Consider the following 13396-nt stretch of genomic DNA (forward strand, 5'->3'; position numbering starts at 1 on the left):
ACATGATACCCTCATGCATAAGGGTCAACACAGCATTTAACTTCAGTAGTTACACTTATCCTGCCCAGACACTACAGTGTGGTCTCACTGGTCCATGAACATCTAGTTCAACTCCACAGTTGAAGACGTGGGCAACAGCAGGTCAATAGAATACTGTTCCCTCCTTGGAGTTCAAAGGCTAAACTAATTTTTTTCTCTCTAGGGCAGAGGTGAAACACCCTGATGACATCAATCCCATGCCGAAAGTTAGCCCAGTGTCTTGCTGCACACAGAGGCAGGCTCTTCTCTAATTAGGACTCTCTGTTGACATGTCTGTTCAGGAGCTGTCATAAGCACTGTGGGGGGATATATGATTACAAAAGGCCATACCACAGGTATGGCCATCCACTGGTGCCTTGGACGTGCGCGCAAATCTACATCCAAACTACCTTATCTACACCAGGCAAGTCTGGGCTTGGTCTGCAGGCACAAGGCTTCTTCAACCAATGTTTTTGTCTTTTTCATGTAGCTATAAAACTGCTGAAAGAGTTTTTGAAAATACGAAAACAGACTTCCCTTGCTTTAAGTCATCCTGTATGAATATTTACTATGTGTGTTTGCAGACAGGTTAACTCCTCTAACTACATTAACTTCCCACTTTACTACAAGCAATTCTTGTCATGCAGTCTTAGTTTGACTCATACAGCTATGAGGTTTTACTAGGATTGGGAATTGCCTAGTTAATTTGGTGACCAAGACTGGGTGCACACCCCACTTACACCATTATCATTGTGCTTCTCAATAAACAGCAGCTGACTGAAAGAGACCCCTTTGTTAAAAAAAATAAAATAAAATCTGGGAGCGTAAGTAAAAAAAAAAAAAACCACTTGGGAAATGTTGGGTCAATGGAATATTGTTCTCCCCTCTGAGTTCACAGGCTAAATTAATCATATCTCTCAAGGGCAGAAGTGAAACACCCTAATGATATCAATCCCATGCAGAAAAAGCCATGCTGCTTACTGGCACAGCTGATATGTCTCAGCATTCAGGATACACAAAAGTTGTTACGTAACAGGATAGGACAATGAGCCATAAATTGCATTCTCTTGTTTATTGGCACTGAAAGCAGTTTCATTGCAAAGCATTGTCTATGGCTCAGTAAGTGTATAGCTTTTACTCTAGAAAGGAAAGTGGAGAAGACTACGGAGTTGGTTTTAGATTCAGTGTCTTATACTGAACACGCCAGACTCCACGACAACCAGGATATCTCTGGTGGAATACAAGTTTGATTGTCTGCAGACTCCAATAATACACATCATAAAATGCCTATAATGTATGTTTTCCAGACAGGATCTTTTAAAGAGGATTTTAAACCTTAACTATGATTTTTTAATGGGTAAAAATTACCAGATGACAAGAGTAAAGTGAAAGCCTGAATTTGGAATTTTGTTTTTGCCCAAGGCTAAGAGAACTTACCAGGAGGAGGTGGTGCGGCTCTCATAGGATAAGTCTGACTTTGAGACCTGTTGGAATACCCTCCACTTTGGGTAAGGTTCCGTCTAGTAGGACCTAAAAGAAACCAGCAATATTTTGTTACCCTTTCACAATTACATTAATTAGGTAAGTCCTTCTGGCTGCCAGACCCCTACTCTGTGATCAGAAAGAGCTGATCTACAGGAATAATGAATCTGACTCCTACAGTGTTGGCCAGGTTGTGCTAAAGCTTTACAGAATCACAGCGTCACAGAATCGTGTAGGTTGGAAAAGACCTTTAAGATCATCAAGTCCAACCGTTAACCTAACACTACCAAGACCACCACTACACCATGTCCCTAAGCACCTCATCCAAACGGCTTTTAAATACCTCCAGGGATGGCGACGCAACCACTTCCCTGGGCAGCCTGTTCCAATGCTTGATAACTCTTTCAGGGAAGTAAAATTTCCTAATATCCAGTCTAAACCTCCCCTGGTGCAACTTGAGGCCGTTTCCTCTCGTCCTATCACTTGTTACCTGGGAGAAGAGACCGACCCCCACCTCTCTACAACCTCCTTTCAGATAGTTGTAGATTCCCTCAGCCACTCCTCATAAGACTTCTGCTCTAGACCCTTCCCCAGCTTCGTTGCCCTTCTCTGGACACGCTCCAGCACCTCAATGTCTCTCTTGTAGTGGGGGGCCCAAAACTGAACACAGTATTCGAGGTGCGGCCTCACCAGTGCTGAGTACAGGGGCACGATCACTTCCCTAGTCCTGCTGGCCACGCTATTTCTGATACAAGCCAGGATGCCATTGGCTTTCTTGGCCACCTGGGCACACTGCTGGCTCATATTCTGCCAGCTGTCAACCAACACCCCCAGGTCCTTCTCTGCCGGGCAGCTTTCCAGCCAGTCTTCCCCAAGCCTGTAGCGTTGCATGGGGTTGCTGTGGCCCAAGGGCAGGACCTTGCACTTAGCCTTGTTGAACCTCATACAATTGACCTTGGCCCATCGATCCAGCCTGTCCAGGTCCCTCTGTAGAGCCTTCCTCCCCTCAAGCAGATCAACACTCCCACACAACTTGGTGTCATCTGCAAACTTACTGAGGGTGCACTCGATCCCTTCATCCAGATCATTGATAAAGATATTAAACAGGACTGGCCCCAACACAGAGCCCCGGGGGACACCGCTTGTGACCGGCCACCAACTGGAGTAAACTCCATTCACCACCACTCTCTGGGCCCGGCCAGCCAGCCAGTTCTTTACCCAGCGAAGAGTACACCCATCCAAGCCATGAGCAGCCAGTTTCTCCAGGAGAATGCTGTGGGAAACGGTGTCAAAGGCTTTACTGAAGTCTAGATAGACAACATCCACAGCCTTTCCCTCATCCACTAGGCGGGTCACCTTGTCGTAGAAGGAGATCAGGCTGGTCAAGCAGGACCTGCCTTTCCTAAACCCATGCTGGCTGGGCTTGATCTCTTGGTTATTCTCTACATGCCGTGTGATGGCACTCAGGATGATCTGCTCCATAAGGTGCAACAAGGATGAATTAGGCATATCTCCCTTTTGTGATCCAGTTCAGCCACAGGATATAAAGTAAAGCTGTCTCAAGGCTACAGTAAACAAGGCCCAAAAGACCGTTAGCTTTATGAACTTGTTTATAAACCATGGATAGATATCACAGCAGTACTTTTTGACTATACTGTTTCTGATCAGCAATTAGTATGAGAAAAAGGTAGGACATGAAACCTGAGAGGCTGGTATATTTGCAACTCAGTCTTTGGTGACGTACAGAGGCTACCTTTTCTCATATCACAACCTGTCCTGATGCAGACCTTTCTTCATCAGCAAGACTGTAGGAACTGCAGGAGCTCACAGCATAGTGAAAGACTCTTCCCCAAAATGCTTGGCTAATTGTGCCACTTGTACTATGTCACATGATTAAATGCCCTCATTTCTTTTGCCACAGGGCAAAGAATTTCAGACATTTCAGAAACAGTTGGTATATAGCAAAAGTAACACAATTCCAGCATGACTGTAGAGCAGCAGGGAATTCTGCTGTATCATTAGGATCTATAACTTGGTGGTTCTTTTAAGTGTCACAGAGACATATTAAAGAACATGCTGAGGCTAGAGGCAAGCAAGGAGAGAAAGTCAACCATTCTCTAAAAATTTCTAAACCATTCACTAATTTCTAAAGGAAATTCATACTTACGGGAATTCTTTGGTAGCCCTGGTCCGATGCTGATCTGCAGCACTTTATTACTTGGCTTGAGAATGGCTATATCTCCTTGGCCTTGCATAAATTGCACTTGTCGAGAGCCACCACTGCTCCAGGGCCCCCAACTCTCCTTTTTCAGCTTCACTTCAAGTCTAATATAAGCACATGAACACGTGAATGAAAAAAACCAGAGAGCATTTCTATGTCAAATCAGGACAATATCATTTGGCAGCAGATAACTTAGAAGTATAAAAATAAAAAGCTTAGACTGAGAATCTGTATTCCCTGAGTGACTTAGCTGACATAGAACACCTAATTAAATATCTTTTTCATGCTTTTTTAAATGTTCTTCTTAATTGATGTTTTAACTTTCCTGGTAGAGCTACTCAAAGGAAGTTTAAGATGCCCTAGAGACGATGGAGAGTACAGTGAGCTTTGAGGAAAAATATGCAAAGGTCTGAGTAAGAGATGTGTCTGCCATCAAACGTCACTGCCTCTGCAGCAGACTCTACTGGAGCAAGCTGGAGCACTCCATTCCTAAGCATTCTTCTGTATATACCATTCTCCGTTCCTAAGCATGCTTCTGTATATACATACATATACATCTAATGTGTACATATACACATTACATACATATATATACACACACATTAGATGTATATGTATGTATATACATTGGCATGTATATGCCAATATATGCTTTAGGAGTGGGCCTTGTGCATGTTCTGGGAGTAAGCATTTTGCATACATCAATCTTTCCAATTTAATTTTTTTTCCACACGCATGCACACACACATATTCTTTCACAGCATTTCCACACTATCCATCTGCTCTGAACTGTAATCAGATATGAGCTAAGGAAGTTATGGTTTGGTTTTGGGCAAGACCCCAGAAGTACAATACATTACATCTTACATGAACAAAAAATTTACTCCTGGTACTGTCTTTGGATTCCCAGTGTATAGGAGTATACACTACGTGAATGTTCCACACTTCAATTGTCCTCCTACACCCTTTCCAAACTAAAATAATAATCTCCTGTTACCTTTTATAATTCTTCCACTTTTTCAAAGGAAATAAAATAAACATACAAATCCAAGGCCTGCTGTTGCTAATCTGCTTAATGGGTAGGAGTATTAACAAAAGCACATGTTTGTTGGGATAGTTTCCAGCATGTCCTTATACAGCTAAAATGCACATCAAACATTCTGTAGCTTTTCAGGCTTGTTTCTAAAAAATGTTCCCAATATAATTTACTTAATGAGGCTGCCTTAGAATTATCCTCTCACCCTGCTGTCCCCACAACTTCAGAATTTCAGACTCTTACATTATGTCTCCAGAATTGTCTTTCAAACTCTTCATCATGATGTTTCCACTCCTAGGTCAAGGTTAAGGAGTTGGAAGAGGATGCTCCCTTCTCATGACAGGAAACAGCAGCCACCACAGCGATGGAGAGCTTGCACTATGGTTGCACATCACTTGTGCAGTGACTGGCCTGGCCCTTGCTGTGGGGCCACAGCTCTGCTGGTACAGAGCTGCTCTGTAGCACAAAGCTGCAGACCCTTGAGCCTGACGCCATGTTCAGTAGAATGAAGGCAACTCTTCTATGCACGCAGACAGTGGAAAGCGGCAGATGGCCCAGTACAATCCTAACCTATTACTCTGACAAGCTAATCAGAAAGTCTGGTCTCCTTGCACATATAGATTTTTACACTGTGCTGCCTCTTACTATTTTAAAACGAAGCATCGTGTCAGGAGCTCAACATCTAGCACTCGCTCATTTGCCTTGGCAGCAAGAACAAAGACTACTTATTCTTAAAAGCCCACTGAAAAAACCATAACTCACGTATTGCTAAATTTCAGAGGTAGTTTTCTTTGTGTTTTCTCTTCGTATCGTTTTGATAAGAGGCTTAAAAACTCCGTTTTGAAGACCGATTCGAGCAAACTATCATATTCCTGTTCATGTAGAATGAAAATGTCATCCTGCATTGTGCTGAAAAGAAATCAGAGCATATACCATTCAGATTAAAATTTCATCAGCAAATACAGCCAGCCTTATAATGACATTTGCAGAGTATTCATGGTTAGTTTTTAAAAACATAAGAAAGTCCAAGCAGCGTTAATTATAGTCTTGCTTTCTGAGAACAGGTTTGGGTTTTTTTCAGGAGGTGATAATGGAATATCTGAAGCAATCCTTTTTGAGAGACAGGAATGCTATTTAATCGTTTTACAGTAATTACTGTTATCAAGAGAACATGTGCTATTAAAGTTACAATTAAAGTCCACCTCTTCAATAATGGCAAAACTTGTGAGTAGAGGTGAATTGGAAACTTGAAAGTTACTAAAGTAAGACTGAAACCCAAAGCAAGCAAATTCGGAATGAAAGCTTTCTACTTTCCATTGGCTTTGGCTTGGACTGGTTTAGCACAGTATACAAACCAGGCATGCTGGGTTCCATTGCCAGCTTTGGATCAACTCCTATTTACACCCACTGAAGATGCTGCAAACCACTTCACAGAAAATTATATCCACATCAGTAATTTGCAAGGCTGATTTCTGCCCTTCCAGAGTGCCCACAGTAAAAACAGTTCTGTTGCATTCTAGCCAGGATAACTATTGTTCCAGCATGCTTGTAATTTGTTTATCTGTGTATTGTTCTTCCTTTTAACAGCATGTTGGCATACTTCCTAGCTATAACTACATTGGTGTCTGTCTGCTTCTGCATCCTCTCTACAAAGAGGTATAAACAAAGCTTTCCAAATAAAACTGCAAGACCTGAAAATGGAGGCCATGGGTCCCCTCTTACTTCCTGACTTGAACAGCAAATAAGCAACCATAGGATGCTCTGGTTCAATTTACTGATCCCACAGTAAACTAATTGTATTTTGAAGCTAGTTAGCATCCCACTGGATGAGCTTACAGAACCAGGTCACTGCATGGGAGCGCAATGTTAGATCAGACAAGAAAATGGTGGGAGCATAATGACAGAGGGAGGGGACTGCCCCTTGGGCAGCCACCCCCATTTGCATTGGATTAGAAGTCACTAGAAACCTCTAGTTTCATATGTGATTTCATAACCAGTTTAAATCAAGTTAAAGTTGTTGTGCTGTCAGAAGGGGCAGCCTTCCCTTTGCCCCTCACCCTTCTTATTCATGCACATTTCTGTTCCTTCTCTCGTGCTAGAATCCATCCCCTGCCCTTTCCTGGTAGGTTAATTTTCTGCTTTCCTTACTTTTCAATGTCTCATCCATATCCCCATGCAGCCACCTGAGTGCTAGCAAGTGTAGGAAAATGTGTGGCTGGGAGAAGAGACAGCACAGGACTTTTGACAGCTGTGCAGAACTGAGAATTGCTTAACCTTATCACAAAACAACTATCACATCACCAGCGTGGTATTTCACAAAATAGAGTACAACTAAGGAAGAAAGGAGCATTAGTTAGATATTGTTAAGTATTCCTGGCAGAAAATGTGTGGCTCCTTTCATGGTTGTTTAGTCCGCTGCATGGAGTCTGAAGCCAAAGCTTCTCTGCTCTTTTGTCAATGTTGTTGGTCAATCTTCTGCTGCTATTACTAGTATCAGAAAATACTATTTTATAATAGCAATTTACTTCAATACATTAGATATCACCTCCTAAGTGAAAAAGGCACTCTCAGTTTGCATTTCTCTGGAGAAATGGACCTTTCAAAACCTGTTGGATTTAGAATTAACATTCATTAAGAGTTTTCACCATGTTTTCTAAAAAACAGTATACGTAACTCAGAAGTGTGAATGTCTGCATTGCAGTAGTTAAGGCTGTGGAAAACCAGGCAGGTTTTCCTGCCTGGACTTTGGCAGCCAGGTCAAGGGCAAGCCAAAGTTACATACCTATCACTAAGAAACAGCTTCTTTCAATGGTTTGGATAGCAATCACACAAAGAAGGTGCTGATATCTCACCTAAATCTATGTATGTATTGTCTCAACATTTCAGAGTAACTCCAAAAGTAAATTAAATTAATTATAGCACATAAGGAACTCCAATAACATTCAGCTCAGAAAGAAAAAGCCTCCACCTTCTATCAGAGACAAAATTAGGTCTATTTGCTCTCATCACTGTTTTCTCATCCTAATTACCTAGCAATCAATAGCTTTCCACTTTGAGCATGCTCCTCCCTTTTCCTCTCCCAGCTGGTTTGCCTGATTGCTGACTCTATAAATCTGAAAGGGGGGAGCAGGCCTAGCTTTCTGACCCTTGCTTTTCATCTGGTTACTGAAGACTACAACTCCCTCTACAGACTGTGAGTACCTTTTTATGCAGAATTAAAAATAGCTTGATAGTGCTGCTAGAGGTGCTCTTGACTGTCAGGTATGAAAATACAATTCTAACCCACTTGTGACATTAGGTCAAGGATGAGTTGTATCACTGCCTGTTTTTCTAAAAATCGACCTACCGCCTGTGGGCTCCATAATCTCCTTTCAAATTCTGAAGTCTTTCCCATAGTTTGGAAAAGGGTGTATTAAATTACAAACTCACCTAATTAGTATTCAAAATAGCAATAAGAAATCTATAAAAATAGAGTAAGAGCATGACCTCCTTCCTTATCATCACGCAAATCTAGAGCCTCAGCAAGGTTCTGAATGAGACAAGTAAGAAAAGCCCAAGACCTACAGTAAATATTCCAGTCAGTGGTCCTATTTTTGCTGATTTGGCAAAGAGTCTGACTTCACAATACTGTTAGGATGTCCTGTGTCACTCCTTATCAGATGAATTATAAAGCTCAGTTATTTATTGTTACTAAAAATGCAAGAACATTTCCATGAGAGTATGGGTTGTCATTTTCAGTACCCTGAACAAATTCCAAGTTGGGCATGTGCACTTTAAATTGCAACTCCTGTAGTAATTTAAATTGTTATGTAGTGTTAATTGCTGTTAATACATGTCAATAGTGCTGATTATTCTGCCTTTATTGTGTATAAGTGTATTGATACAAGCTTACATCAATATATTGCGCATGAGCTTCTTGAAAGATATTGTTTAGATAGCAATGCAAGAATACAGTTAGTCTCTCTCCCCCTTCCATTTAAAAAATATTTAATTTTATATTGATTTAGTTAAAGTTTAATATTGCATGAAAAATATAACAAATAACAATTGAAACTTATGAAACTTTGAGGCTGCAATACAGAATAGAGCTAAATCCATTCTGGATAAGATCATGAAGAATGTTATTACAATTATTTTTTTCCAGTGCAGAAATTTAAAAATCACTTCAAAACCGGTCAGCAATCAATTATCTTAGAGGTGTAGAAAATTTAAACTATAGGGACAACAAACTGGAGTTTTGAAAACACATGAGAGAATGCAAGTTAGAGCTAATACAATTTTTGCTTTGAGCCTGATGTCTGAAAAACTGTTTTGGTGGTTTTTGTTGGGTGTCATCCGTCGTGTCCCTGTCCCCGTCCCCCTCCTCCCAATACATAGTTAGCAATACATGTACTAAATAAAGGTTTCACTCTAGTTTTACTAATTGAAGACTGTTAAATATTACAAGTGCTAACTCCTGTCACTAAGACAAGATTACCTCAGATTCGAGAGAAGCAGTAACTTCTGCAGCCAAAGCGTTGTATTACTACTAAGCTGCTTCAATACAGAGTTAAGAGATCCCTTGATTAAGACCCATTTTGAACTCAGGCCCTCTTGCCCCCATAGGTTTTTTAGGGTTTGATTTTGGAGGAATACTTGGACAGTTTGATAGCTTGTAATTCTGTATCTACTTTTAGCATATACAAAACCCAATGTTTTTTACAACAAAATAAAATCAATAATCTAAGTTCAAACCATTATTAGACATAGTGTAACATACTATTTCCTCTGAACTAAGCACGTTTGGTTTTGCTTCCGAAGGTTCTGTGCAACTCTTATTTACATGTGAGAGGAGTGTAACAGCTTTTGCTAACTTGGCAGGCAGCCATCCTTTTAGCTGACTCAATGTGACTATGCCTTTGGAATGCTACAGGCCCAATTCAAGCGTCTGGCTGCAATCTGTTCAAGAGTTGCACAGCACACAGTCCAAACTTGGAGCACTAAAGACAGGTTCCACTCTCACCTTTAACCTAGATCTACTACAGTTATTTTGTTGCAACTTTAGTTATAAAAGATGTATGATAAATAAACCGCAGGTTTTGAAAATGGTACTGGGAGCAGACACATCTTGCAGACCCTTCCCTAAACTTGAAATGGCTGTGAAGAATTCTGCACAAATGTGAAATCTGCTTGTTTTAAGTGCTGGATAATGTCTGTGAGAAGATTTCTGGCTATGCTAATGGGAACATTTTATAAGCATATACTAAAAAATCTTTGCAGTAGCTATCAATACACAGTACTCAAGTGTAGACTTGTATTCTCTTAAAATAGTAATTTATTTCAATATTTAAAGTACACCTGTTGCCCTGGATTGGTATTCTTTTGTATTAAATTACACTCAGCTACCAGCTCTAACAAACTGCAATAACAAATGCAGAGGTATCCAGAGACTTTGTTCACTCATCTTCAAAGGAATGAAATTATATAGGCAAGAATTCAGCCTTCATCAATCAACTTATTTCCCCCGTTCTGCACAAATTTCTCTGTCAATGGAAAGATATTTTCAAGATACTGACCTTAGAGAAACAGAAAGAATTCTCTCTACTTCCATCCTTCGCTTTAAGACTTCCTTCACTTGGCCTTTCTCTGGACCTTGCTTTATCTTTTCACGCCCAATCAGGTATATGCACTTTGGAGTGAGGACAAGATCTCGTTTCACGCTCTGAAACACAAAATTGTTTGAAAATACATAGCTATGCAGCGATCAATGCATTAATGTTGTGATGCTGTTCCAAAGATAAAATGTACTATGATTTGGGGCAATAATGTCAGTCTTCGGTTCAAGTCAAAAAAATACTGATGTGATTAATCACACAACCTCAGAGTCAGATTGCACAGGACACGAAAGTAGCTTTGTTCTCCATTTCCTAACTAATGTAGCTTTCGGCCCAGCAAGTCCCATAAAGCCTTCATCCTGGGACAATAGGTTTGACAACGGTAATGTTCCAATCACAAGGGTGTAACTGCTTCCCTATCTGTCTTTTAGGTCAAAGACACTTTTTTCAAGCTGGTATCCTAGATGATATGACACTAACGTGGTGGAGTTTCTGTTAAAGGATGGTAAAGACATCTGTAACCCCCTAGGAGAACTGATCATTAGTGGATGTTGCTCTTAAACCTACCTTAAACCGTCTATCATATTTAGTTACGGTGTCTGCAAAATCAATCTTCTCCCGTTTGCCCACAAACTGGCGTAGCTCTGGATGGTCCTCCATGCCTATGTAATCTCCCACAAAATTCCTGTTAATGCTGTTCCGTCTTCTCTCTTTCTTGTTCAGCAATAGGTCTGATGCTTAAATACCAAAAATAAACACTGATTAATAGTATTTACTGAATTTTTCTAAACTCATGATCTAAAAGAGCTAACTGTTTCAAGCAGAACTTCTTGGGAAGAAGTGATAACCAAATTGTTTATAATATGGAAAAAATAGTGAAGCACTGCTACTAATCCTTTATATAAGGATCCATGTGACTATTAAATCCATTCCTAATGAAATACACAGATGGGCTGATTAATCGGGAGCACTTCTGGAACTAAGGAATTTCTCACTCATTGCTAGAAATTAAAGATTTAACTCTTCCAAACCCAGAATGTTGTTCATTGCCATAAGCCAGGTCACACATGCAACTAAGCATTACAGTCCTTGGATTGATTTGTATCATCTACAGACCACCTAGGTCCTGTATAACTGTGGGAAGTTTTTCCTTTTTCACTTCCCCTGAAACATCCCTGATTTCTGTCCTACTCAGTCTGGCTTTGTTTTGAGAGCAAAACACTAGGTAGTCCAAGAAATCCATGCTTGCAGAGTAGCCAGTCTCATCAGTGATACCGTAGGGGTCCAACAATTTCCAGTCATTCCTAGACAGTCATCTGCAATGCAATGGTTTGCTCTATAGAGGGGGAGATACTTCCTTCATCTCTTGTGGCACTCCTATTCCTGGAACCACATGTGAAATACCTGTCATCAGAAGTTATGACCTACCTTCTTCTCTCATCTGTACGTATTTTTTCCTGGCCACATACTTCCTCCATGCCTTCTGGATGGCCCTGGCATACCCATCATACTTCCTCTCTCTCATCTCTTCTAATAAAAATAGCTGTACAAAGAGACAGTACAGTGGGTCAAACATTTTACATGAAGAGTTCAGGAAAAAGCCATTATTTTACTTTCAACAACTTTCCAGTGCATTTCACTGTAGATCCAAGCTGGTGCCTCTACCACAACTATGGGATCTGAGATCAGAATGTTAAGGTAACCTTTTTCTAGAATAAATCTCTGATGCTTGAGTGGTTCTGGCTCTTATCAGTCTACACGTTAATCTTGATACCCAATGATGAAGGAAGAGGAATATGGATTCTCCCTGAAATATTCTACTGGTGCAACTCAAGGTTCTCCACTGGGCATCCATCCAGCCTGCATCTTCACATTCTCCAAAATTCACATCTCTCCTGTCAGACTGTTACCATGTCAATGGGGATCTGTGCAATGTGTAACACAACACACCGTATTCACATGCAACTCTTCCCTGTCTGAATTTCATACTCTCATGTCCATTGGCTCTATTCTTTCCCAGCAGTGAAGTTTGTCGGCTGGCTGCAGGATTTACAAGTATGATCTTGTATTTCAGTATGACATAATAAGCTTTTTGGGTCTAAAATGTTGTCAGAATTCAAGAGGAAATGCTGATTTATCAAAACAGAAATGGAAGGTGCATCCCCTTCTTGAGAGTTTCCCAGGTCCCACTAAAATATATGTAAATTTAATGCATTAGAACAACTTCATAATTATTGTAGGATACAGCATATTTCACTGTAGCCTTTTACATACTTTAAGTTTAGTTGAATGTTTTCTTGTCTTATCAGAAGCACAAGCATTTGGCTAACAATTACAGTACTAAAACAGTCCACTGACATGACTGTTGCTTACTATTTCCCTCTACTTTGTATTAAATATTCATAAGGTCTTTTCTTCTAGCTTTCAAAAGACATAAAATTAGTAAAAACAGGTGTATCAAGAAGGAAACCTGGGCTTTAGGATCCTTTTTTAAATTTGCTGCCCTAAACCATGTAAATCTAGAAAAATACTGTTGTTCATATTGATCTTAAAAAGGAAACTTGATCTAGTGCAAACCATTTCCGCAGAACCTCACTTGCTCTTGTACAGTTATTTATTTAGGTGTTTGATGGAAATGTAAATAATGAAGCCTCCTTTCTGCTACCCATAAAACCTTATTTCACAGTTGGCAACTCTCCATCTACAGCAAACTTATTAAAAAAAAAAAAAAACACCAAAACTCTTCACAAACACACAAGCACCAGATAGGGTTTCAGCACACAGGCATGAGTGCTCCTGATGCAAAAACTTCCTCAGCTTCAGCAGGGGCATGATCAAGCCCTTGTGCAAGTCAGGTTACAGTAACAATACTGATGTCATCTCTTGTGAACACTCAGCATTTATTTCTCTAACAATAATGCTAATTGCAAAATCTCAATGCAAAATAGTCTATCACCTGCAGTTGAAGGTCACAATTCAGTAAGTTCAATGAAAATAATGAGTTAAAACATGGTTCATAAGTTATAAAATAAAAATACTGCATAA

The 13396-nt window shown here is 40.2% G+C and overlaps 1 protein-coding gene across 2 annotated transcripts in view; it reads right to left on the reverse strand.

Moving 5' to 3' along the window:
- MYO1E (myosin IE) overlaps nt 1-13396 on the reverse strand; it is a 97928-nt gene that overhangs the window by 10979 nt on the left and 73553 nt on the right. For both annotated transcript variants that reach the window (XM_072869597.1, XM_072869598.1), the window contains exons 20-25: nt 11780-11894; nt 10919-11088; nt 10313-10458; nt 5520-5666; nt 3668-3825; nt 1456-1548 (exon numbers count right to left, since the gene is read on the reverse strand). In XM_072869597.1, the coding sequence (XP_072725698.1) occupies nt 1456-1548; nt 3668-3825; nt 5520-5666; nt 10313-10458; nt 10919-11088; nt 11780-11894 (829 nt within the window). The remainder of the gene's footprint in view (nt 1-1455; nt 1549-3667; nt 3826-5519; nt 5667-10312; nt 10459-10918; nt 11089-11779; nt 11895-13396) is intronic.

Source organism: Ciconia boyciana, chromosome 8 (assembly GCF_034638445.1).
Source record: "Ciconia boyciana chromosome 8, ASM3463844v1, whole genome shotgun sequence".
NCBI lineage: Eukaryota > Metazoa > Chordata > Aves > Ciconiiformes > Ciconiidae > Ciconia > Ciconia boyciana.